General features: G+C 43.0%; 1 protein-coding gene across 2 annotated transcripts; it reads right to left on the bottom strand.

Annotated features, from left to right (window-relative positions):
- On the bottom strand, window positions 1-26,223 carry CKMT2 (creatine kinase, mitochondrial 2). 2 transcript variants are annotated; one of them, XM_019472522.1, is made up of 11 exons: window positions 26,117-26,206; window positions 19,682-19,755; window positions 16,333-16,505; window positions 14,827-15,025; window positions 13,547-13,642; window positions 12,585-12,806; window positions 10,111-10,196; window positions 7,287-7,410; window positions 4,723-4,857; window positions 4,252-4,377; window positions 1-319 (listed from the first exon to the last, which is right to left on the bottom strand). In XM_019472522.1, the coding sequence occupies exons 3-11, from the start codon at window positions 16,482-16,484 to the stop codon at window positions 200-202; spliced, it is 1,260 nt and encodes a 419-aa protein (XP_019328067.1). In that variant the 5' UTR covers window positions 16,485-16,505; window positions 19,682-19,755; window positions 26,117-26,206; the 3' UTR covers window positions 1-199. The 2 variants fall into 2 exon arrangements, with proteins under 2 accessions (XP_019328067.1, XP_009279287.1); XM_009281012.1 differs by lacking the exon at window positions 19,682-19,755 and having other exon boundaries at window positions 26,117-26,223.
- Between the last annotated feature and the right edge of the window lie 1,509 nt (window positions 26,224-27,732).

Raw genomic sequence — 27,732 nt, 5'->3', positions numbered from 1 at the left:
GAGTGTACCACCTTGGTTGTATTGGGTACATCCTAGTAAAGCTGCACGAAGACTAGCTTCTGCCAGCGCAGCTAAGCATCTGAGGAGACATCAGGTAGTGTTTTATTACACAAGATATTTATACAGAGATATACAGAGATGCCTTTCTGTCAGAACGGGAGCCATATTTTCCATCAGTTGCTAGCCATCAGCAGCAAGATCACTTCTTGCCAAATTGAGGCAACGGTGGTGGCACTTTGATGTCTTGACCTCTTTCCAGTTTCTTCTCACAGTCAACTAGGTAATTGACCCCATCAATGACAATCTGGACTAGCTCCACCTACAACAAGAAGAAAATAGTAGTAATACAATCTTTAGCTAATGCTGTTAATAGAGGAAGGGAAAATTGGCTTGTACTGCAACGACAGCAGGTAAAGCTGTAAGTAAGGAGGGTCATGGCATAGAGATCACACACCCTGTGGCACAGGGAGTATGGGTCATGCTGGTCCGGTGGAAACCCATAGTAATTCCTTTCTGCTCTTTGCCCTGAGTTTGGGCTGCCAGCAACAGAAACTATCAAATAGGTCCCTAAAGTTATTTCCACCAAATTCCGCTCCTACTCATATTCCTATAGGAACAAAGCAAACAAACAAAAGTCCTTATAGAAAATGTTTAGGCATGAGCTGAGAGACCTATTTCAAATGTGACAACTGTGGGGGTGCAGGATCCTCCCCAGGTGTTTGCTTGAAAAGTAACATGAGGCACAAACAGGGGTGCCTGTCCACTGTGTTCCCTACACTCATCTACGAGGATGAAGAAACCAAAACAGCAGCGCTGTGAGCGCTCAGCATCACTGGGAAGTTCATGCTGAAGCAGCTAATGCTGTTGCTGTGTTTTCCCAGCTCCCAAGCCCCTACCATCCCTGAGCTTGCAGGAGCATTTGTGTGAGCACAGGGTTCGGAGAGGAACTAACTAGGACGGTGGTGCAAGGAGAGGAAGACAGGCTCATTGCCCTGATTCACACTGGCCCTGAATGCTGCTGGAGGCACGGGGTAGGAGTCCTTCACGTGGCTGGGACTGGGAGGATGGCAGGACTACCTGCTTGGCCACAGCCATTTAGACTGCCTGAGAAAGCTCGTGAAACCAGAGCCTTGTCCTTCTTCACAGGCATGGCTCAGGACCATACGTTCCCCTGCAGATGATCATGAACCCTGCTGCACTGATTCATCAGCTGTGGGGAAAGATGTCCTACTCATTCTGCCAAGCATGCTGGCTTTGCTGAGGTGGTTTTGCCAAGCCCAGGACCCACATCTCTGAAGCAGAGGCACTCATCCTAAAGTCATGCTGGCTTTACATCCGTCCATCACTCCTTTGTTTTCAGCTCTTGATTTACACTGGCAGGTGTGGGATTAGCTCCAGGCCCAGAGCAGCACCAAAATTTGCAGTTCTGTATGGCAGGGGGTAGTGGTGCCTTTGTAACCTTTTTCAAAATTGCTGAAGAGTACAAGGTGCCTTGTCCCCAGCAGACTTTCTCCACAGGCGGTGACATGCGAGGACCGCAGGCCCTGTGATATTGTTAGCCAGCAAGCTATAGCCCTGATTTTTCTTGATCTTCATGAAATGGTTCATTAGCAACCTTTAATGACTGGTTTGTTAAAAACCAAAGACGAAGACTAAATCCCATTGTCTCTTTATTGTGACAGTCACAGATTTTCAAGGGATTTGTTTTTACTATAAAGCATTTCAGTGGCTTAGCAGTTTATTTTATTGTCTTTTACAGACCAGCTGTGTTGGGAAATCAGAGGTCTGAATTTGCAGCCTCCAGGAGAAAAGGAATTTCATATTAAGTTTGCATTGACCAGTAACTGAAACAAAGCAAAAACACAAACAATTTTGTCTTGCACCTTTGGGAACATAATTCAGTTCTGCAAACACATTTACCACAAAATGGAATTTATTTTATTATGTACTGAAAAAAATATGTCTTATAATAAAACATTTCTATCCCCTTGAGTTTGTCTTGTCTTATTTAGATTTCAAAATCTTCAAGGTAGGGATTGTATCTTATCTATTGACTTAATCTTTTGAATCCTTGCTGTACGAGGAATCACTGACTTCAGTGGAAGTCTTCATATAAGCAAAAATTTGTAGGCTTAGGCCATCTGTCAGTAGAACTCATATTAATTAATCATGCCATGTAATCCTTTTGTACTATTAGTGTTATTTTAGTATAAAGCACACATGATGATGTTTCAGGTATTAATAAATGTCTTTGTCACATACTGTTTTTGCAAATAATACAGCTTAGTAGCTTTTCACTCCTATTTATTTTGGTTTAGATCTAAAGGAACATAGCTGCCTACATCAAACTCTAAAATTTAAAATTTCCAAACCCCTGTCCAAATGTCCCTTGGCTGTGAAGACATTCAAGGGCATGTCCAAATAGGAAAGTGCAGAAGACCTGACTTGGCTTTGTCCCAGTGGCAGAAAACCCAAGGTGAGCGAGGAGGGAAGCCATCGGGCTGGCTGTGGACCCGTTTGAATCTAGTTGTAACCCAGGTGCATTATCCCACGGTTATATTAATGTTATGAAAACCTACCAAGAATCAGGCTGAACTTGGGTGTTGCACTGCAACAGCAGGACCAAACTGCATCTATATCTAAGCTGCCAAAGCCTCTCAGTGCTGTGCTGTTCTGGATAAACACCTTGGCAGCATGCTTTTCTTTGCAATGGAGTTCTAACTTGCAGCAAAGCCCACAAGGTAATTAAAATTTTGCTGCTGGGCAAGCAGTCAGCCCTTCGAATCCTGACATGCACAAGCAGGTTGGCATCTGAGCCCGAATCGTGTATTGCACTGCTAGTGGAGAAAAACGGTCCTCAGGAGACATCAGTCCCACTAGGGCCTGCCCGGTTGACCATAGCTGAGAGGTTACAGCATACACCTAGCTGAGAGGTTACAGCATGCACCTGGGGGGTGAAAGACATGTTTGACAGAAGGTTTGAACCTCTGTTTCCTATCTACTAGCAGAGCGCTCAAATCACTGGAGTCACAGGGTCTTGCAAGGTGAATTTTTGTCTCAGTTGTCTCACATCATTCTTGATGTGGCCAAGGGTGAACACAGCCCTAGTCTTGGTGAGGAAAGGGAAGCCACAGTAGTGGTGCCACAGGACTTACAGCCTGTGACCTGGAATAAGGGTTTGGCTCAGGCAGAGCTAGTGAGAGGGGGCTACAACTCTTTGACAGGGCTGCTTCTTCCCCATCCTCCAGTAGATTTGCTCTTAGGAGCTGTTCTGCTTTATAAAATACTTAAATAGGAAACTGGAATGAGATCTGGGACCCGAGGCTCCCAGGAGAGCAGCAGCACCTCCAGGCTGTAGGGTTGTTTCCACTCTCTGGCACAACAAATACTCATTAAAACTGAAATAGCTTCAAAACAAATGTCTGAGATGAACCCATCTCATCGTAGCCTACAGCCCAACAGGGAGGGCTCAGAGCTGACAATTAAGTCTTTGCCTTGATTTAAACCTAGCTCTCCCGCATCCTCTGCTCAGTGCCACACGGGACACGTGAAGATGGCACTAAGTCCTCCTCCTCAATTATTTTGGAGTGAAAGGATTGGCCTTTTCCTGCTGCCTAACTGTGGAGAAAGCGCATGACTCAATACTGAAAGGAAAACACCACCTTAAACCCTCTTGCTTTCAGTGCTTGATTCCCGGGGTGGGTTAGGAGTCGATTCCTGCTTCTTGCCCCAACATTTTGCAGGAGGTACAGCAGGTACCTGCCCAATGTGTAGCGGCTACCTCAGTGCCCACTGTACAACTTCTTACACACGTCTCATGTCCAGCACTGCAGGGACGGCCGGACACCGATCTCACAGCTGTGCACTCCAGCAGGCAGGCAGGTCTGAGAGTTTGAGCTGTGATGCTGAGAAACATCATCCTGAGGGATGTCTGTTACCAAAGCCAAACCTTTCCAGCACCTGTGTGCTTTCAATGGAGAGCCCCAGCGCATGGTGCAAACAAGTCACGTTTGTGGAACTTGCTCAGGGCTTTTTTTTCATTGCCACAACAGGAATATTTGGCAAGCACTTCACGGACATCAGTAATTTTCCACTGTGTAAGCGCTTCCATTGGACCAGATTCATCAGGAGTAAAAACTGCCATGGCTCCACTGAGGTCAACGGAGTGAACCCAACCAACCGGGGGGAAACCGACTCATATCACTACAGATCTGAGGTAAAAAGCAAGGAAAAAAAAAAAGAACAGGTTACCTCTGAGCGACCCATGCGGTCCAGGTTGGAGATATCATACACATCTGCTACAGCTGCCGTGTCCACTCCACCTGTGCCGCGCTTTTGCAGCCTCAGGTTCTCCAGGATTTTTTGAAACCTGGGATCCTATCAGAAAAAACAGGTTTGAGCTTAATGCCTTTTACCCTGCCTATTGTGCCAGATCCTTCCAATGACTTGATAGCATCTCCAGAAATGCAGGCAGAGGTGGATAGTTTTCTCAGTCCTTGGATTAGAGCCTGTCTTGGCATCTGTCTGCTGAGTAGATTAATTTCCATAACAAATACAATAATTTGCAGAACAAAAGTGTGCTCAATTAGTTGTGCTTTATCCCTGGGACCTTGTTACACATCACAATAATGTGCAGTCACTGTAAGCTGTCATTTTTCATTTGTTCCTTTATAATTCAGAAGAGCTGACTTATGTCACTGGCCTTTTAACCAACTTACGTACCTTGCTAAGCTTGGGCAGCTTAACATGGACTCCAGCGCGTAAACCAGTTCCCAAGTTGGAAGGACAGGTCAGAACATATCCGAGACGCTCGTTCCACATGAACTCCCAGCCCCGTTCTTTAATTAATCTTTCCACCTATGATGGCAAAAAAAAAAAGAAAGCAAAAAGAAAAGGGCAGCATACAAATGTCTTATTTTAAGATGTCTGCTTATAGCTGACATTCTTTTCACCATGTATCTGTGTTGATGATGAACTTCACTAACACCAGTGGAGTTGCATAAATTTACACCTGAGTACAGTCTGGTTTGGATCTGATGCAAATGTTTGCATTCATCAGACGCCAAGATCCCCGGTGCATATTACAAGGACTTCTTCATTTTTTCCTCATGACCACTAGCTTGCAGACTCTTTGTCACTTTATCACAAAGCTCCCTGTCATGGTGGTTTGGTATAGCCTTAGCCCATGAAGCCATATCTTCATGTAAGAATTACAGCTTTTGCCATGCGTTTCTAACCTTGGTATTTCTGGAGCAAGGTTGCAACACACAAGCCCAAAGGACTCAAATGCTATGAAGCAAACAAAAGGAGCTGAAGCTGAGTTTTGTGTAATTTTCAGGGTGATGCCATGACTCTTGGGGGAGGACACTTGGCTTCTATATGTCTAGTATTAACAGCCACGCTTCCGTTATAAGGAGACAACATAGCTTGTATATAGTACTTTTCATTAGTAGATCTCTGACCAGATTAGAAAGGAGAATGAAGTAATTATCCGCAGAAAAATCACAAGGGTCTATTGACCTTTGAATAGGCTGGTACTCTGTTCACTCCTCTACACTTCCTGAACTTACTTCTGTGATCCAAATACAATTTCAATTCAGTTCTCTTCTCCTCTAGAGGAGAATCAGACACATAAACCAGCTCATGCTCACAAGACCTCTGCAAATATAGGTGAATACTTCCGTTCTGCAGAAGGATAGAGACTCTCCTAGCATCATTTCTATATTGTGTGAGGACACCAGAATTGATGGTGGGAAACTAGACCTGATTTCCTGCCTCAGACACCTGCTCTGGTCACAGTTCCCAAAGCTGTCTGACCACTTCCCATGGCCAGGTCCATAGGTCCACCTCTGTTGAACGTGAGCTAAGCACAGTAGCAGAGGCAAAGCTGGGAGCAGCATCCGCAAGCCATGTCACCTGGGCCACTGCCCTGTACACTGTTCAGTCTCACGGGTATACCTTGGAAACCTAACAGGTCCCAGTTAACCACCCCAGTGCCAAAGAAGCATGCAATAGGTGCTTTTGTTCCTCTGTGTTCCCAAACACACTACATACTCAAACTTCCCTATGAATGCTCTGAACTTCCTCTGCTTCCACAGTCAAGAGATTGTAGTTCCCCGCTGCCCCTACTTGGCCTTGCTTTTTTTGACTGGGGGCTGTGAAGTGATATGGAAGGGGTGCACAGCTATATCAGCTCTGCACTTGCTGGGGGGTTTCCGAGACAGGGATGTCTCTAGAAAGCCAGAGAAGCTGTTTTGCCAAGGTAAGAAGAATGAAGCAAGCAGTCCAAGGCTGGCCCAATATGCATTTCCATATCCAGGAGGAAAAGCAGTGTGATGGAGGCAAATGCTGTTCCTCCACAGTTCAGATGAAGTGAGCTTGCCAAGGATCCCAATGGGGAGAAATAGTTGGTTTATGCAGCCTGAATATTCTTACAGTCTCAGAGACAATTTCAAGCCAGTGTCAGTCTGACATAGTTTAACCTCTAGGGTTTCATGTATTACAGAAATCCAACCAGGAATGATGTGGACAAGAGTAGTGGAGAATAGCGTTTGGCCATGTCACCTGTCCCACTGCACCTTGCTGTAGTGCCTGTGGGACACAGTAAAATCTTCTTTCTCTGTTAAAGCAACTTTTTCTGTGCCAGAGCAGTACACAGGACTGCACAGGGCTGGAGCCAACTTGCAGCTATACCTGGATTGTCTAGACAAAACTGTTTTAGTCCACACACCATCTCATGAAGGCTTTTTTTGTCTTCATGAATATCTAGACCAGGAACCCTGGCTATCAGTTTTTAGTATTTTAATCACAAAACCCCGTATGTCCCCAAAACTGGCAGTGAGCCCAGGGGTCTTAAGTCCTCAGTCCTGTGTACAACCTCAGCAGCATCCACTCCACTCCCAGCATCAGGGATGAGAACCAGGAGGCTGGGCCAAATAAATTCTTCATTCAAGCAAATCAAGCAATCCAAATAAGTTGCTTGATTTATGAATTCCCACAGCCTGCAAGCACAAAGTGGCAAAAAAGGGGATAGTTCTTCCACCAGGTTGTGCTCAAGATTTTAACACAAAAACTACAAAGACATTTTATTTATTTTTCCCTACAACTCAGCTAGCAATTTGCCCGTGTTTCCTTCTTTAACTGCATTAGTGTGGGTTGCTACGTGGACTGGTGTTACTTCATTTTGCTGCTCCCGGAGATGACAGTTCAGTATGAACCACAGTAAGCAGTGCTGACAACAGCCCAAAAATAAACAAATGGGAATAATAAACTCATTGAGATACTACCTCTTTTAAACCACGGCAAAATCTTTCAAACACCCGTTTCATATTGCCACCCTTCTCCATGGAGATCACCCTGGTGTGGTCCTCTTCATTAATCCAGATGAGAAATGTCTTGTCGTTGTTATGCCTGGTTAAGAGCAAAAAAAAGAGTATCTTTAAAAAGACAAGCCCTGAAAAATAACTCTCAGTATCCTTAGCTTTATCACAGTCTTTCAGGGCTGTGGAGGGGTTAAGCGCAGCAAAATAACATTCTTCTGCAGAGTTAGGGATTTGAGCTGCTTTCACAGTTGGATCCCCCATGCCAATGGCATTACGCGGGTTTCTCAGGCACAGCGAGAAGAGCAGTTTTTCTGATTAAATTATGCTGCCGCGGTTCTGAGCAAAGAAAAACGTGTTGTGCTCTAGCACGAGCACAGCTGGGAGGTGCAGTAAAGGGAGAAGCCAAGCTCTGCATCCTCCATCACCGGGTACAGTTTTTATTGTTCTTAGAAAACTGTGCAGCCAGGAAAAAAACCCTGCCGTTTACATACTGCTGGGGGCCAAGCAATACTTCCTTACTTAATTGTATTCTCCCCTAAATCAAATCCCAGTGCCCTCTGTATCGCTTGGTAGCACTGGATTGCCACATCAGTCAAGTTATGAGTCCAAGGACAGCAGCTGCACGTTGCTTCTGGACAGCGCATTAGCGATGCTGACTTGTCAGTCCAGATAAAAATGCCTGAAGATACCCACTCCTGCTTCAAACAGATCAGTCATGGCTAGGTTTATTAAGTGCCGGATCAAACCTGAGGTCACTTTTCCTGGCTTTTTCTCCACTTTCTCTGTCTTCTACTACAGCCTTTCTACAGCACGTAGAAGGTGATTGATGGCATCAGACTCATTCGTACAAACAGTGGAATATTACCAGGTTTGAAACACATGGAATTTGAAAGTTAAAGTTCACTGAGAGCCTGACTTTCAGCTCGTCTTTAAATGCAACTCTCTTTTTCGCACTTTGAGTTTGCCAGATGTAAACATCCTGTGCCCTGACATTATGGTCACCCGAGGTCCAGCTACCTCGTCTTCAGTCACGTACAAATGATCCGGGGAGGGTTTTCCGAATAGACTGAGGTTGGCCTGACTCAGCTCCCTCCCTAATTAACTAAGTCTCCCCATTGCTTTAAAGAACATGGAGGGAGGCCACGCTGAGTGCATTTAAACTGTGCCATCGCTGCCGGTGAGGTTGGTGGGAATAGTCCTGCAGCCCATAACAAGGACAGGATTGCAATCTTTATGAACAAAATAATTTCTAGAATGTGTACTCTTTTTGACAATAATTTCTTGCAAGAGCAAGGCAGGTTTTTTTCCAAATGTGGCTTACTGAAATACTTTCCAATCATACTAATTTTTTTCCAGTCTGCCTGATATTTCACATGTAAAACAAGCCAAAACCCATGTCTGTTTTATTCAGGAGGTCGCAGGATAGTATTTATATTGTTGGTACTTCTCCTGTTTGTTTGTAGAGACTATGAATGGGATGCCTCAGATTTATCTTCTTCCTCTTCCTGAGATTTAGATGGGGACCAGGGAACTAATCTGAAGCTTGTTGAAATAAAAAAATCCTCACAGATTTCCAGCAGGTCATCAGGTTTCATGTGTGATCAGGTTTCACAGGGATCAGGTTTCATGTGTGATCAGGTTTCACAGCGCCTGCTCCCCGACAGAAACCACCTTTAATTCATCGCAGCAATAATACTGGCTATGCTTCTGAACATGAGCCAGGATTGTCATACACTGCTTGGATAACAGCTGGATTTTTTTTTCCACGTAAAGTCCCATCCCCTCTGAAAGTCCTGAACCTGCCTAGGGCAAGGAGACAGGCTAGGTGATTCCTCAGAATCCTTTTTAGCTTAATTTTTCAGAATTAAAGCATCTGGTAATGCCTAGAAGTATACCAGGATGGATGCACAGCTGCCCCCATCCTCTGCTAGCTGGTAAGTGCGCTGATCTCAGAGCTATTGTCCCTTTCTCTCCCCAGAAAATACCGTATTTGGGCACAAAATATGTCAAGTGTGTTGTGAAAGTAGAAACAGACCTAGAACAAAATACGAAATTCAACTTCTGTATTTCCTTTTTGTCCCGTTCATGACTGGAAAGAAAGGGTTACTTTCAGCTCTGGGAACTAAAATAACACTCTGTCTCTTGACAGTGAGGAGGGGGACAGGAATTTGCAGTGTGGTGTCCTGCAGCTGTATGGCCGGTGGTTCCTAGCTGACAGCACGGCTACAATCTGGTGCTAGAGCTGCTTTTGTAGCCTCAGCTCTGCTGACTACATGGTGACTCACGGGCTGTTTCCCAAATCAAATTTTTATCTAGAAATAGAAAAAATGGAGACAAAAAGCTAAAGAAGGAGCCATGCCTATGATACTGTGTTGTGTGGATGATATTAGTGATGGCTTCTTGAATATAAAGGTCTTACCCATTCCGTTGTTCATTACTGTTTTTTGATCTGACTACATGGTGACTCACGGGCTGTTTCCCAAATTTATCTTTTATCTAGAAATAGAAAAAATGGAGACAAAAAGCTAAAGAAGAAGCCATATACTGTGTTGTGTGGATGATATTAGCGATGGCTTCTTGAATATAAAGGTCTTACCCATTCCGTTGTTCATTACTGGTTTTTGATTTTTTTTTTTTAAATTAAGCAAGAAAACTTTTTTTTTCCTAAAAGCAAACTGAACATGCTGTGAGTATAGGGACAGAGTGGCTGCAAAGTTAGGACAAGCAAGGAGATTTGTAACGCAATCTTTAAAACACGACACAAGCTTCTGCATGTCACACAACATACCAGATTCCTCTGGCATCTGGCCAGTCACGTGCCATCCCAGCACATGTTAGCAAAGGGGACACTGGCTTATCAAAGAGAAAATGGTCCTGGACTCCGAAACGGGGCCAAAGGGAGAGAGAAAGAAAAAGAGAGAGAGAAAACAAAACAAAATTCAAGTTTATTCAAGGAAGCAGTATAATGCTGTCTAATACATTTTATGTGAAGGAAATCAGCATACAAGTAAATCCCATACTACAGCTTGTGAATCTGGTTCCTTCTTCTGAAAACTGAAAGCACTTTACCCAGGTGATTTTCTTGAGTCTTGCAGATTCTCACTGACATCAGTAATATGACCATGTTTTGCCAAAAATATTTTTCAAATGTAGGGAGGAATGGGAGGTGGAGACCTAATACCACATACACATGCCAAAGGGTACTCCGGAGGGACCTGACTGCTAGCACCAGAGATGTTCTCTGCATACAGACAAATTTCAGGGTAGGAGAAGGCAATGAGTTCTTAAAGACTGGAAAAAAAAAAAATGCTAGTTCTGAAAAGATGTTTCTCCAGCACAGAGATTTAGCAATTTATTCTGAGCATGAAGTCAAGGTAGGAATTAAATCAGTGCTAAGCTTGACCTTTTGGAATCGCAGACTTATTCTGTTCCTTAACAGAGATGCTATTTCTGATTTAATAAATGTAGCACTTGCTGTGCCACCGGCTTGCCACGTTCCAGATCATTTAGATTTTTTTTTTTAATGGAGCTGTTTTTTTCCCAAAGCAAATAAGTATTTGATTTTCGTGTGTGTGCTGAAAAATTATTAGTTCTTAACTCCTCAAACACTGCAATATCAAATGTGGGGAGGGTTTAGGGTGGGGTGTTGTTTGTTTGGTTGGTTTTTTTAAATCTAGGGTTTAATTAGGAATAGTGAGGCAAGTTATCCAGAATAGATATGACATGGTAGACAAGTTGATATGCTTTACTTCTTTTTCCCCTTAGTGGAGAATTTCAGGGTTTCATCTTTGAATACCCTGTGGTGGACATGATGCAGCCAGAACCCCAACCATGCAGAAAGAAAAGGTATAGAGTCCTCTTTGCTCATCACAGGGACACAACATTTCCTTCCTCAGCTTGCTCCACTCGACACTTTTGCTTGAAAGAAAAATTTCCCTTTTTGCAAGAAAAGCACTATTAGTTTCCTTTATGTGCATATGGCCCAAATCTGCAAAGCAACAAATGCCTCCTGCGCTGAATGCCATTCAGCTAGCACTGCTTTGATCTTACAGAGATCAAATGGTGCTTATTAAAGGCTGGTGGAAAGCCTGATACCGTATAGGTTCAAGGCCCTAAAGTACTGGAGGAGGTAAGCAATGGTATAAGTTAAAGATGGAATCTGAGGTTACAACATTCAATGCCCTGATTTATATAAATTTGCATTATCATAAAACCAAACAGAACAAGGTAAAATGCTGAATCAGTGAAGTCTATTCCACTTGCCAAAGGACTTAGCCTTAAACCATTAAGGAATTATATTCTTCACCGTCCTATTTCAACCTCTGCTTTCTGAGGAGCTCTTTTCTGCTGAAAAAGGCAATGAAATAAAACCTACAATAGGTCATCAACATGTTTTCAATAAACATATTACCAAGGACATTCAATTAAAAAAGTTACTGACCTTACACAAATTCTTAACTCCTGGTTAATCCAGACTGTGACACCTAGTTCCAGGGTTATAAATAATTATGTTACTTCATCAGCTCCCTTTTGGTTGATGTTATGGATTAATGTGCCATGAATATAGCTAACAGGGTGCAGCCATTCCTTTGGATATTTAAAATGCACATTCAAGGTTTGTTTGACATGTCACATGCTGTGGCAAAATCCATGATGAAAATCCTTGTGTTTCCATCCATGTGACAATTAAAACTCTTGTTATGGGCCTGATCCTTCAAGTCCTTAAACACAGTTACAGGACTGGGAAAAGGCCACCTGGGTGCAGTTGGCTACAGCCATTTTGGGGAAATTAGAATTAGTGTAGTTTTGACATTAAGAAATTACAGCCAAAGCCCCCCATCCCGACAGTCCAGAATACAGATAATACGTAATGCTTATCTCAATGTAATATTTTTAGTTAGAATGGTTATTAATACAGAAAATATCAATCCTTGCTTAAGGAAATAACCAAGAAAAAGTCCTGAATTTACTTTGTTATTTGTCCAAAGAGGTGGCAGCAGCCATGTATATTTGATTTGACGTAGACCTTGCTATCTGGAATACAACTCCCATGTTTCGGACCTGCACAGTATATACTTAGCCAAAATATAGACCCTGGATGATTTGCCATTATATTAAAAATATTGACAGGCCATTAACTACTGGGTTAATGCTGTGATTATCCTCCTTAGCTACACAGGAAAGCATGTGCCCCAAAGAAAGATGAAGATTAAGATAGACGAGAGTAAATGAAGGTGGTGTCAGCACTGGAGCTATACTTACGTTGATAAGCTGCTGCTGATCCTTCTCGGACATATTGGTCAAGCTGTAGTACTTTCCAGAGAGGTCTCCTTTCAGCCCAGAGAGCGCGGTGACCACAACGTTCTCCACCTCTCTCCGCTCTGCCCTGCTGCAGGCAGGAGGAAGGCTGAGGCCTCGGATGCTGCGGCCAGTCCGCACCCGTGATGAGAGGACATAGTGCTCGTCAAATTGACCATGGGTGATCTGAAGGAAGAACGTTTCATTAGTTCACACACAGTCCCCCATGTTGTACTTCACCATTAAAAAAAACAAATCCCATCGTACAAAAAGAGGGGCATCTTTCTGCCCAGGCATGACGACGTCTCCATGAGATCACAAATACTCAGGGTGCCAGAAGCTCCTCAGTTTCAGACACCAGGAGTGTTTTTTAGGAACAAGTTTCTTTTGCTGAATGAATGTGGCAGAGTAACCAGCTAGTCCTTCGTGGTCCCAAAATATGAAGGAATCTGCGTGGCTTTTGGAAACACGATACGGGCAGAGGCAGGGGGCCAGGTACGGAAGATCTTTCAAAAGAGGAAAGCCCAAGAAGATGCTAAACCACAGTGTAGTTGAACTATGAAGGAAATACTAAGCAGCAGGTAAGGTTTGATCACGTGTATGTGGGCGTAGTGGAGTCAACTCCTGCTTTCATTCCAACCCTTAGACACATGGTTACATGTAAGCTCACGAACAGACCTACAGTGCCAAGTGAGACTGTGGCCCAAATGCTTAGTACAGTTGAGACTGATCTCCTTGCTAGGAGCAAGGTAGGGATGCAGCTGTCTTCCTGTTAGGGCCATGAGTGGCATCCCACTTTCCTTAACCCTAAAATTACTGTCTTTGGAGTTGGATCAGGAAAAAGAAAAGTACTATTACATACAATATCATCACTGTAAGAAGCAGCCCTGAACCTTTGTTGTCTCATTATTTTATTTAAATCCTACCTTGGATGCATCCAGGTCCGTGTGATGCTTCATTGTCCGTGGATCATAGCCATTATGTCTCACTTTAATGACAGGGTCAAAAATCTCAGCAAACACCTACGGAGTCAAGAGAATCTAGAAAGAGTCTGCAGCATCACAGAAACACTTAAATGAACCAGCTTCAGCCACAGCACAAGTCCCCTGGCACAGGCTCCGGGTGACAAACTTAAAGAGGGCTTTGCAAATGCAGACAGGGCTAAACATGAAAAGAGCGGGTGCTTTTGATCTAGACAGTGCTCTGTAGTGGTTGCTCATCTTCACAACAAAAAGAAGGTGCAACTGCACCTTACCTAAGTTACAAGGTTACTCTAGTTACCACAGATAGGTACTGGATGTGGTGGCAACCAGATTAGGTTTCAGGATGTATTACCAACCAGAACACACACTCAGAGTCCCCCGGCAGCTTGCCTCCTGTTTTTAGGTCATGCAGGAATACCCTATGTCTGCACTGCCATGGGATACTAGTCCTCGTTAGAGCCACTTGTCTCGGGTGTGTCAACACTGATCACAACCACACCTTCATGTGGATGAGGAGCAGTGGCACATCTAAGTGAGTAAACTGAACGACAGGAGCTGCTAGCCCAGGATGCCAGATGTCCCAGTCCCTCCTCAGCAGCCCAGTGTTTGGGATACTGTTAGGAGACTGCATAATAATAGGTACCATTGTATGGTAGACTGAAGGAAGAGGTCAACAAAAATAAGGATTTTCTTCTCTTTTCCTCTTCTCCTTATTGCAGAGTTAAATAAACCTGTCCACCCTAATGCTGTCTGCCTTCGGTTTTCATCATGATACAAAAGCTGTGGCTTAATGATGTCTGGCACTTCCCAGAAGACATTTTTGTTTCACTTCTGCCTCTGCTGTTCCACAATGTAATTTGCACATTACCTTTATTTTGTGTGTCTCAGGGTTGCATAGTTTTCCATAAACTAAGTTTAGTTGCAGGAAGGAGGGCAGCTGCTGGAGGCAGGTAGCAGCTGCTCCCAAGCAGGTACATTTTATTAACTTCAATTGCAGCAGAGAGGGCACCTGTGGTAACGCCTCATGTTCATGCATTTTCTAATGTGTAAGGGTAGGGAAAACACCATCTGTACACACATGGCCTGCCCCTTATGTACTCTCCGTGATACAACTTATCTTAGGAGCGCATACCCTACCAGGAATCTGTCTTCATCTAACGAGCTCCTGTGAACAATAGCACGAAAACCGAAACAAATACAACAGTATTGTGGAAATGTCTTACCTCATAGGATTCTTCATCACCTGCGACCATGCCCACAGTTTTAATGAAAGGATGGCCAGGATTGTCAACCCCAGTTTGGATGCACTGGTCCAGGGTGTAGCCGTTGGGAGTCATCTTGTCCCTTAGCTTAGAGTAAATGGCTGGTGTGAGGCACTCAGCCATGCAGTTGTTATGTTTGCGGAGATCAGGATAGTCTGCGCTGAAGAGAAGAAGAAACCCAAGCAATTAATGTGGCACCTTTGAAGAGTAATCCTCACTAGTTTATGAAGCTGTTAAAGGGATCATGAGATACAGAATACACAGCATGGTTTAAAAGTATAATTAGTTCTTGGTTTATATGTTGCATTGAATTTTAGGAAGGGATGAGGATTCGGGTCACTGAAAGTACCCCATGTTGCACACTGGTGGGCCACCACAGCAACAGGCAATTGCAGCTTTCTGCTGCTCAGGGCCATCAGGAAAATGAATCCAAATGAGCTCTGAAAGTGTACTTAAGCCCCATTAAATCTCTGCTGAGACACTCTTATTCAGAAATAAAAGAGCTCTAACATAGTTTTGTTCAAGTAGGAACGGAATTAAGTTTAGCTGAAGAAGTTTTTCGTAATTCGGGCTCAGGTGCTCTCACAGCTTAGTGGATGTCGGTGAGATGGTCTGCTCTATGTCAGCTGGGAAGCTAGCTCTTCTACAATATATGGGTTTGCCTTAATGGCATTGTTATTTACAGAAAGCTGCATGGTATGCTAAGCCAGGGAAAACGAAGATGTTATGCTTTGCAAGGCATTTTTGCAACTGAGTCAGACCACATCTACCTTGTACTGGTAACGCTTTGCTGTATGCACAACTCCGTTATTTCTATAAGAATTTATTTTAACTAGGATACTATTCACTACTTTAAAAAAAAAAAAAAAAGGAAGTCTGCCAGAGCCTGGTCCATATTGTTTTTCACAAGCATGGCCAGGAAAGTCAGCCTACACAGAAGAAGGTCTGTAATTAGTTTCTAATCATCAGCCAGCCAGTTTGTAACAGAACTAGGTGTATTTCAAGTACGGTAGTTATATGGGAGATTTCTTTACTACTTGCATAATGAAAATATTTTCACATTTCCTAATGGTAGAGTCCATACAATCAGCCAGTCCAGTAAGTTGAGCTGCACAGTGTTCGATAGCTGATGAGACAAGATAAGGACTAATTTAGTGCTCTGCCTAAAATTTGAAACATTTTTTAGGCTTGTCATTGTTCAGCAATGGGGTTTTTTTTGAGTGTTGATACTATCTCACATCCCTGTTTTCTGGTCTTGAAGGCCATTGTTGGTGCTACATAAAACTGGGGTTATTAATAAAGGGTTTTTCAGGTCACACAGCCCATGGACAGACACACAGACGGCGTGGCCACATGAAGACTCCGCAGCTTTGGTAGGGATCTTCTTCCTCCAAAGAGTTAAACGTTGCTCCTAGCCCAGTTACCCGGACGCTGTGCTCACCTGACTGCCTAACCCCAGGTGCTTACCTCGGAGGGAAGAGCTTCCGTTTTTCCTGAACAGCAGCCTTCACATTTTGCTGGTTGAGGAGGTACCCGGTGGTTAGCACCCCTGTGCCTGCGGCTGCAAAGAGTGCAGTGGTTGCACGGCCAGCCAGGAGACGACAGAAGGTGCCAGCCATTCCTCTCGGAGGGTGCGATGTCTGGAAGAGAAGACAGCCCAATGTCAACCCATAAGTCCTCATGCAGTGCAAATGACAAGTAAAGCCTCACTTTACATGGTAGCCCTATAGGAGAAGAAATTTATTTTTATTACTGATTTGCACTTATATAGTGTGTTCAGAAAAATGGTTAGTATTTACATGTATTATTTCTATACATGTATTTTTTCTATTTAATTCTACTGGGATTATGTCTGAGGTACAGGAGATCTCTAAGTATAGCAGAGAAAACTGCATGTTCTGTGAAAGTCTGAAGAAGAAATGCACATTTTTTTCTTACAAGAATCAGAATTTGACTAGTATTGCCGGTGACTGTGAGTTCCTCAGGAAGTTATAGCTTCTGTTTAAATAGAGCACACAAGTTCCAATTTGTGTCATTGACAGAAGCTTATCCTTAAAACTGGACTCTGGTAAATCATCTTTGGGAAATGGGCATGGAAGATTTACAAGAAAACATGACCTTTCCCCCAGGATATGCTGCTTCAGTTGTTTTTTCAAAGTTTTAAAAAACATAATTGTTTATGCAATCTCCTCACCATTCTTTTGGAGGTTAAACTAAACACCTCAAAGCATTTGGTTTTATTCTCAGTGAACAAAGTGTTCTAATTTCCAATAATTTTCATGTAGCTCTGGGTTAGTTAGCCCCAAACCCTGTACTTCTTCGCCTTTTCCACTCCTGTCTAAAGACAAATGCAATGTTGCATCTGTATCTTCTCACTTGGTAAAAAGATATTCTCATCTGCTTGCATGGTTTTCTGTTGCAAAGCAGTATCTTCTTTGTACTTTAGTCACATATGTCAGATGAGAAACACAGATGTGTTTCAAGTTTGAGAGTCATTTGTTTCATGTCCTGTATCTTGTTTAAACAATTTTATACCTGAATTTTGTTGTTTTGTCTTCTCCATGCCTTTGAAATGCAATATACATTTATCTAACTTTCCTTCCAAAGAAAGGTGCTGACTGATTGACAGAAATTTCAATATTTTTTCACTGAAAGAATTTCCCTAAAACAGAAATGGGGAAAGACCACACAGGGAGAGCAAATTTTTTTTGTCCCATTCGGAATACATTGCGATTTCCTCAGCTATTCCAAGTCCTCAAGAATTAGTTGCACAGCACTAGAGTATAATGAAATATGTGCTGACACTGGGCTGGGACAGGAGGCAGATCATCTACCGTAGCCTTATCTTATCTCTGGGAGTGGCTCCCCTCCATCTATGAATTTGTTTAGGTGAGAGTTGCAGGACAGGCTCTCATGACTGCAACAGGATCTCTCCCTCCCAAAATGCAGTGGGAGAATGTTTGACTGTAAATCAAAATCAAATATGAGGTTTGTGATGGAAGTTTTTGTGCTGCTTTCTTTTCTGTGTATTTAGCAGATGGTTGTCCCAGTTTCGGCTGGGATGGAGGAGCTAGTAGCTGGTATAGTGCCTTTTCACTGTATAGCATCCCCATCCTACACTCTGGAAATATTTGCTTATGACTAATCTGCACATATTACTGCTATACCTAAGTGTCTGAGAAACAATACATGTATTTTCACAGCAGCTCTATGTATTTAGAGTTCTGTTTCACAGATACCATCTTTACTGCAAGGAATTGGCTGGCAGTCAAAATCCTGTCCTGAAAACTAGAAGCCGTATCAAAATCGCCTTGCAGATGATGACATTATGACTTCAACGACTCCAGGCACTCATCGGCATCTCCACCAGCTTGGATTTTTTGGGAGCTTCTGAATCCTGTGTCACTTTAAGGGACAAATCTGGTCCAGACATCTGATTAAATCAGAGTAATCATGTGCAGTATATATTTAGAAAGAAGCACGAGGCCCAACAGTGTAATTATAATGCTTCAGAAATAACAAGAACAGCACACCTATTGATTACAGTGTGTACCGCAGCCTAACAGGTAAAGCTAACAGCCCCAGACAGGTCATTATATTTAGCCATGTCACATACCTGCTGGCAAGGCTGCACTGTATTGTTTGCTGCTTTCACATAACCTCCATTCCTTGTACTAATGCAATGTGACGGGAAAGTCCCATCCTTTGTGACAGCAGCTATTGATTGACTGGCTGCATATTTTTCTACCTTAGAGCCTTTTCCAATGATCAAGAATGCACAATGGATAAGAACAACGTCCCAGCCAGAAAGTTACTCTCCGGATCAGCACGATGTTGTGGTCTGGGACTGGAAGGTAAGCACAGCGTGCTCTTCGCTAGGCACGTGGCATTAATTTGTTCTGGAGGAGCTGAGAAGTACACGGGAGCTCTGCGAGGGTGAAGGATGCTAGAAGCTGCTCTCTGTGATTTCTTTGCGAGACAAACCATGCTCGCTGAAGTTGTTAAAAGCTACAGGTTGTTTAGCTACTGATTCAGTGCTTCTTGTATCTTTCGCTTTGCCCTCGCAACAGCTATTGGATAAGAGAGCGCCTGGTCCTGAGAGCACCTGAGCATTCTGCAGAATGTGGTGTGCAAACAATACCCTGGGTGGCTGCAGGTAGCTTGGCATCCTTGACTGTCAGGCTGAACTACGCTGTGTGCCTGAGGTATAGGGTTGTAACAGAAATCACAGCCTGTGAACAGAAAGAGAAATGAACCACCTGGAAAAAGAAATAGATGAAGCTGGGGGAAAAGGAACCAGTTTGAAAAGGCAAAGAGACTTCCTTGGTAACTCAAACGGTAAAGGCTTTGTGCCATGGCTGATCTGGGAAATACAGGGATATTGTACCTTACTCTTTCTGCTGAATGGGTATAAGTACCCCGCTCCTCACTCTTATTTATGCCTGTCTTTGACTGGATGTGCAATGCCGAGCTTTAATCCCTAAAGCAGATCCTCTCAGCATGGACGGTTTCATTGTCCCCTCCTCCCTCGTTCAGGCATCAACAGCAGTTTTCTCACCCTTTCAGGGTTTGATACATTTAACGGGCCCGTACCTTTGGGGCAGAATGACTGACTTTTGGACACCTGATCAAGGGCAGATTTTATGCTCATAAAATTGTTGTCTTTTTTGAGTTTAATAAGGTCCCATAATGCAAGTATTTTTCTTGTTGGCAATGTTATCTTCCATTGTGGCTGCATGCCTCGTCCCCCGGGATATTCTTGCCTTGTTGGATCACAGAAGAAGTTTTCCTTACCCTGAGGCAGGCTCTACTTTACCTGACAGATACTTCTCTAACAGCTCTTAAAAGCCACCAACACTGGAGATGCCACAGCCTGGGTAGGTTAACTACCTAAAAAAATAATCAGAGTAAGGTAGGCTTTTTTTCTTTTCTTTTTTTTTTTTTTTTTTAAAAAAAAAAACCCTAATGTCTAACTACACATCCTTTGTTACAGTTTAAGCCCAGCACTCCTCAGCCTAACATTTCCTTCCCCAAACTTTGCAGTTCGGTAAGCAGAAGTTCAGTTTCTGTCTTTACCAGTCAGTGCCTCAGCTTTTTAAACCCAGTCACTCCTGCAGAAAAGGTGACTCTGCTGAGAAGGTGGCCTGACAAGCATCAATCAGAGCATCACATGGCTGCTGCCTGCAGGAACTGGGAGATGACAGCTGGCCTGATCTTCTGCTTCTTAGGTAGGACCTTCTGACTGCAGCGTGGCATTGCCATCGCAGGGACCATCATTTGTGACTGTCAGATGCAAAGGGTCTAGGGGAACATGAAAGTTAGAATTTCTTATGAGAAGAAAAACGTCATCTGGACTGTTGTGGAAAGGGGACTGTAATCTTTTTTATCACAATGGTGTAACTCCTAATTTAATAAACACCTCTTGCCACAAGGGTGGGCTATAGTTCTGAATAGAAATGCATATAATACTACAGCACAAACTGAGTCCACGTTATACCTTGCACAGGTAGTCCACGTACAATCAAAATAGCACAAATAGACTTGCACAAAAACCTGGCGTACAAGTTCAGCAAACAGGTTTTACATTATAAGGGCGCATGATGAACAAGACACTTTATTTAGTAGGAAACAAGACCATTTTGGTTTGGTTTTCTTTTTTTCCCCTGTAACAATAGCATGATTTCTAAGTAATGCATTGCTTCAAAACAGACATTTCAAAAAGATCCATTTTGAAAGAGTCTGAACAGAATGGTCTCAACCTAAAAAAAATTCTCATCAAAGGTATTTGTCAAATCTGACCTCAAATCATTAACAGATTTAGCTGTTTTTTTCCCCCCAGAAAATGTCAACCTGCCCTAACAATAAGTTTGCACCATTACCACCTCTGTGGATTCGGAGAAACGTAATTATTCCAGCCAAAGGTGGCGTTAAAGGTGTAAGGTTTTTCTAAGAACACTTTACCAGAAATACCATGCTGTTAGGCCTCCACTGTAAACATTTCACTTTCATCAGGAAAATTTAACCACTGCACAGCCTAAAAAATGAACATGCGCGCTTTTCTTTTGTAGGCATTTCCTATGGCTCTTCCCTTGTGCTTATGATGATAGAAAATCCATTTTCTCGTAGATGCCTATAGTGCTATCATAGAGCAGCTGAGAAGGGGCAAGATTAATTTTTCAAGATGAGAAGAACTTTTGTGATTATCAGTTTTATCCCTTGAAGAGGAATCAAGCACTTGCCTGTGCTGATCAGGTGTGCAGGAAGGAAAACACCTGCATTAGGAACGCATCCGTCTTCCATTTAAAACTATCTAGAGAGAGTATGGTCTGGAGAAGATAAAGGAGTTCCAAGGGTTAATCAACCTGAGTTAAAAAAGTAAATAAAACTCTTATCTTATTTTTGGCCTGCATTTGTTTGTCTTCAGTTTGAATCACTGGCCTTTGTTATGACTTTTATCAGTTTGTTGTAGAAATTTCTACTCATTATTTGTTCCACACGTAGCTACTTAATAACTATCACTTTTTATGTCTCTCCATCAGATTTTTATCACATTTTCAAATTTATTAATCACTCTTTAGCTCTTCCCTGAACTCTTTCCATTTTGTTTCATCCTCAACATCCTCCTGAGACCAGAATGGTCCTGTCATTCCAGTAATGCTTGTACCAGGTCTCCAAAATGGAAGCAGCAGAGCATCTCTGTGTCTACTAAATAGCTTTCGCATTCGGAAATCGTATCAGCCCCTTGGGACAGCAGCGGTTCACTAGAAGTGCACACTGTGGTCATTGCCTGCCAAGCCCTGGCCCCTTTGGGAGTCGCACAGTTCCCTGAACCGCGGGTAGGGAGTGCTGACCGCAGTCCTCAGCATGGCCTAGGGAGCATCCTGACTGGGGCAGCCAGGGAGCTATTTCTGATAAGGACATAGATACACTTCCGAGTAAAATTAGGTGAGGGGGTTGTCTGCAATAACAGGAACCTGGTTAACTTGAGTCTCTATCAGTCCCATCAATTTTTTTACTATCACTTTCACTTTCCCTTTAAACTGGAATGCTTCCTAATAAGCAGAGAAGTTTTCTCCTCTGTTGTGGGATTCTGAATGTACTGATAAAATATTCTTAAATGGTTCCCAATTATCATTTATGGTTTTCTACTGAAAAATTGTTTCTCTGCTAAATGGTTTATAACTGCACCAACCTTGCAGAAGTTTCAAGTTCTTTCAATGCACCACAAGCTACATGTGAATTTGGACTTTATTTTTTAACACATAAGACAGAATCAGCTGCATCTAAACCGGCACTGATTTTTAGTTCTGTGAACATCTCTTCTTCAGTTGTCCAAATGGGGTCTAATTTCTATGGTATTGGACACACCACTTTTTTTGAGGTATTAAGCTTAATAATTTTATTTTATAGATTTTAATGAGATTCTTAGGATTCATGGCAGGAGACCTTAAGTATGTGTCACTCAGATAATACTCTGATAGTAATAAGACTGTTTTTCCAAAATGTAATGGATAGGCACATTAAGAGTCAGACAGCTTCTCCCTTACTAATTTGATGATGTGGGGATTTCAGTGCATTGTGTAAGAAATATTCAGAGATGTGATCTAAACTGAACTGTTTCAGCGTAAGGCTGTGACAAAGCTGGAGCACCATATATATTCTGTATGCGGACCAGCAGAAGCTGACACCTCAGGAGACACAGCAGTCCAAACTGAATTAATGAGAACTGGTATTTTGCAGTGGGGAAGTACACACTGGAGTGCTAGCTCAAGTCCACAGATTAGGACAGCACTGACCTTGTTGCAAGCTGATGGAAAGAAGAGCAGGCAGGGAGTATCCGGGAGAGAAGAGCATGAGCTTCTCAAATCCCTCAGCAGATGGCAGAAATACAAAAAATGGACCTCATGAGCACTGCGGTGCCAGCCTTGCCGTAACTGGAAGGGGGCACCTGCTTCTGCTGCACATGGCATCACTCGGGTTTGGCTCACCAGCTCTCTAATGTGAGTGCCAACATTGCTGGATCTCATGCAATGATCCTATTCAAGTCATTGATCTCCTGCTTTTCCTTACCACACTCAGGGCTGATCCCCTCTACTGCCACTCAGCACTTACAACACATCTGTCTTCCTTTCCTTTGCAGACAGCATGGACTTTAGCAGTGCCCACAACTGGGCATCCTTTAACTGCTGAAGGTGGAGGGTAAGATATGCATCTCAGCTGGTATCCAGAATCAGGTGGTTTTTCTACAGGTAAAGTGGCAGGGAAGGGTTGTTTTTTTTTCTTGTTAGTCAAGCGTGCTGCAAAACACTCTGATGGCTCCCGGTATTTTAATCTGACAGCTTTACAAAATGCTTGGACATCTTGCCTTGCACATTTTCCCCTTATTATGTCATTCTGCTCATACTTTGGTTACTGGCTTTGTCTCATGATAACTAGTTAAGATATCTTTTGCATCCCTCCAGGATTACGCATGCCTTTGTCCCAAGGGCAGGGCATGGAGCACAGCTCAGTGACTCTGAGGTGGAATTTGTCACTGGCAACAAGTCCTTTAAAGTTTTATTTCCAAGGTCACTTGTGTTTGTGTTATTGCTTGGAGAAAGCACAAATAGTGTTGTACTGGAGAGAAGAAACACAGAGCAATTAGCTCAGAAACGGTTGCTGTGTATCTTCCATGCATCAGGTTCCCTCTTACAGTGAACAATTTTGATTAATTCCTTGCAAGTCATCTTGTGGAGCGATGTCTGCAGTGGTTAATTGTGAGGGGAGTAAATGCAACACTGACTTAAAGTAACAGCCACTAAGCTGTACAGCATGTAGTGTTAAGTGTCTGCAAAAACAAGGTTTCTTCATAGCAGAGCAAAATCATTCCTGTTCTCTCACCACATTGACACCATAAAGGGTAAAAAAATTCAGAGTCAAACTGGCATTGCCTTTTCCAAAGCAGTATTCCCATATTGCGTGACGACTTACGGCCAGTGAATCAGCAAAACCTGTCTGAAAGGTCATGATCTTAGAGGTCATAGCCTTTATCTCTCTGCTGTCCCCTAAGACATGCTCAGCTACCTGTAACCAGCCTTCAGGACATTAATGTCCTGCCAGGAGTATATTTTGGTTTTAAAACTGTATTTTAATATGTGTATCACCTACCATGCACAGAAGGTGGAGACAAAAGCCAGCAGCAAGATTTAGCAGAAGTCACTACAGCAAATTTGGTGCTGGCTGAGAAACAGCCCAAAGGATTGCAAGTATCATTTAAGGGGGGGCTGTTTGTAACTACAGTTTGAACCCCAGGATGATAAAAATTGGAAAATGCCTATTTCAGGGCCTTAAACCAGTTTTCCCTCTTATTCACAATACACCTAGATTAAAGCATCTGTTAAAGGTGAAGGTACTCTCCAGAAGAAATACGGCTTTTGTACAGCAGGTTTCTCACCAACACTAAAAAGGTCCTTCTTCTAAATCAACAACTTAAGAAAACTCTGACATAGCAAAACTCCGACATAGCAAAACTCCCCTTGCCGCTCTGGCCAGAGGCTGCAGAGGGTCCCCAGGACATTTGATTCACAGCTACCACCGTGCTTGGACTGCCTCAGCCGTGTCCTATTGCACGTGGAAATCCTGTGATCTGCACATGGGTGAAGATGTTCCATCCCTCTCTGGGAACCTCAGAAGCGAGTGAATCATCAGAAATGCACAAACCGCCTCTTTACCCTCTAAGGAACTTGCAAACTTTACTACTACTTTTAATATTTAAAAAATAATGCTTTTGCTATTAATTCTTTACTTTCTTGAACTTCTTTTAAAGAGGAAGTCGTCAGCTCCGTTTTTCTCTTAATCTGTTCGAACACAGGTATTGGTTATCCTATATTTCCCACTAGGCAGCACACGTGCTTTTAGCCAACGAGGGAAGGAAGGTACAAGGGTTACAGTGACATTTCTAGAAATAGAACTAGATTAAATATTTGAACCATGTCATGGGTGGTATTAATTGCCACACCATGTGATCCTGAGCGACATTTTAGAGGAATGGCAGAGTCATAGCTAAAGTTCACACAGGCTCGTAATCACAGATAATGTATATGCACGTCTTAAACTGTTAAGCTGTTCAACTAACGGTATCACTGCAATGAGCTGAACTTTCACGTGGTGGAGGGAGAAGGAGACTGGTCTGTTGTATTTGAGAAGTAATTTTTTGAGTCATCCTTAGCTTGAGCTAAAGCCTACAGATGCCAGTGGAAAGTTTTCTCTGCCTGTCTATGGAAGTTGCTGGCACCTTAGAAACATCTGCAATAAATGTCACAAGTGACTACATGCATGAGACACCATTTTTAGATGCCCAGAAAATAGTTTACATTGCTCTTGGTTTGCTTTATCACTCTACAGGTTCAGAGGATAAGATATAAGTTAAAACATTAAATCTCATAAAGCAATATTGGTGGGGTTTTTCAGTTTCAAAAAGACTCAAACTTTTCTGACTGGTCTGGGCTTAAGACAAAATCTCTGGAGTGCAGAAACAGTGTCAGTGCAGCCATCAGTCTAACTGTGCCTCAATCACAGCACGGAATATCTCTATGAAAAATGCACTAAAATTCAGTTTCTTTCTCCTTGTAATGCCAGACGTCAGTGAATGGTTATAAAAAGCTATTATCTGGGGAAAAAAAATATCCAAACTATGAATCTATTAATAGATTCATATGAGTAGAGAAGACACGGAAAAGGCTCTTCATAGATCAGACAACTACTCTTCAGTAACACCTCAGTAACTCCTCGGTAACTACCCCTTAGTAACAGCATGATTTTTTATTTCTATCAGCTGAAGGTCTGACCCGTCAGACCCGACCTGGTGAGACTCAGAAGCCCAAATTCTCCTACCGAAGCCCAACCAAGGTCCTGGGAGTGCTCGCCCTTCTGAATCAATCCAACACTATTTTACAGTCTAAACCCCTCATCTCCACAGTGCAGAGAACTACAATCAAAATTACAGAAAACTTACTGAATTAGAGGTGTTTTCTCTGAACTTGTTACACATCTGCAAAGGGACTTATTTTTCCCTTACTTAAACTGTTACTGAAGGGTCAGCATTTGAAGCAGCTGCACAGTGAGCTGGCAGATTTTTTCTTGCACCAAGTAGTTATGTGAATCAATAAATTATAACCAAATTACACCACATCGTGTGGTGCGTTGAATGCATTTTTAATAACCATTGTATTCAAAATCAGGCGAGAAAAGCAATATAGGTAGTTAAACTGACCTTGAAGCTGAAGGTAGAGACGTCCTGCTGCCTGCAGCGAGCCCAGAGTGTAAAGAGAATAACAAGTTGGTGCGCTGACAGGAGCCCAGGTAATATGAGAGGGGGGAAAAGGAGGTGAAGGAAACGAAAATAATTGCTGCCGTGGCCAATCCTATTTCACTGGGTTACATGAGTGACATTTGCTCGCACAAGGGTGCCCTTGAGGACGTAAGCAGGATGTGGCAGGAGGGGGGCATCTAACAGTTGGGTGATAGCAACATCATCTTTCAAACACTTCTCAAGGGGAAAGAGTTCATGTCAGCAAATGGTTGGCCAGATGCTTAACTGCAACGAGATGCACCTCCGCTGCTTCATCCCCAAGGGCCCATTTAGTAACAGCCAAAAGAGAAAGGTCAAGAGCAGCTTCTGTGCTGGATTGCCCTGCCTGCCTGAACAACTCCTGAGAGACATGGAGAGCAGGATAAATCCACCCACGCACATCCCAGATGGAAACAGGTCAGAGCAGGGAACGGGACCCAGAATGAGCTGAGATCACAGTGGGCATTCCCCGTCCACCCGTACTTTTTAATTCATGACATTAGTTCTTGACTCTTTGTAAGGCAGAGGCATCCAGAAATGTGAAGTGTAAAAGGAGGATATCTGAAGCCTCCCATTTAGAATTACTATAGCTACATGGTAGTAAAGTACTGGAAGAAATAACATGCGATGGCTCGGAAAGCAAAAAAGAATAATCAATTTCATTCACTTAGCTCTGCTCCCACCGAAGCTGAACATTTATCAAGGCTGACAGGGGAACACAGAGGCCAGTACTGTGCAGCTTTTAAAAATCCAAGACTTTAAAATGCTTTTTCCTTTGTACATTTAATATTCCTTGAATTATACATAGCAATTTCCTAACCCCAAATCTCAGATTTTTTAAACGTTACAAAACATAGATCTCTCTCCCCCAAATGTCATGACTTGTTTGGATTAATGACAGCCATGCACGCCCACCATAATTAAAAACAAAACAACCACTCCAGATCAATGCATCTGGACTACCAAGTATTTGAAACACCCCCTCTTTACCACACCTGCTTTTTATCAACCCAACACTATGTTTCTGGCATTGATAGAAAAAAAAAAATCCAGCTGAGGATCTCTCGAGGTAACATGAGTACAGAAATATGAGCACAACAAATCCGCCCCTGTGCAGGAACTGGCAAAGAAAACAGAAACCAGCTTTTCCTTTTGCACTCAGCAAGAGCTCCTTTGTGGCTGTGTCACATCTTTTGCTCCAGCTGTAAGCCCCCCAGCCTGCGTTTAATGCAGAGGTTCGTGTACTAACACTTCTTCTGTGGTGGCTGTCATCTGTTCGTCAGCAACGCAGCCCCCACACTCCAGTTCAGCAGCTCACAACTGAGGTGTGTACCTCATTTTAAATTTCTGACTAAAGGCAGCCTTTTTCATAAAGCCCTTGAACAGACAAAGGCCTTCACCTCTAAGTAGGTGATACCATGAACTGAAGTGCCTTGCTGGCCTACGCAAGTGTTTAAGTTATTTGCCAGCTCAGAGCCTGGAAGAACAGAAGATGCAAAGGAAACTCAGCCTGCTAGCTAACATCGCAAACACCTGGC

The sequence above is a fragment of the Aptenodytes forsteri genome, unplaced genomic scaffold (genome assembly GCF_000699145.1).
Source record: "Aptenodytes forsteri isolate BGI_AS27 unplaced genomic scaffold, ASM69914v1 Scaffold388, whole genome shotgun sequence".
Taxonomy (NCBI): Eukaryota; Metazoa; Chordata; class Aves; order Sphenisciformes; family Spheniscidae; genus Aptenodytes; species Aptenodytes forsteri.
This window is presented reverse-complemented; position numbering and strand designations above follow the sequence as displayed.

Coding starts and splice junctions, on each gene's coding strand:
- CKMT2 (XM_009281012.1), bottom strand. CDS start 16,484: ATGGCTGGCACCTTCTGTCGTCTCCTGGCTGGCCGTGCAACCACTGCA. Junction 15,026..16,332: donor CGGAAGCTCTTCCCTCCGAG/GTAAGCACCTGG, acceptor TCTTCTCTTCAG/CGCAGACTATCCTGATCTCC. Junction 320..4,251: donor ACCGCATGGGTCGCTCAGAG/GTAACCTGTTCT, acceptor TTCTTGTTGTAG/GTGGAGCTAGTCCAGATTGT.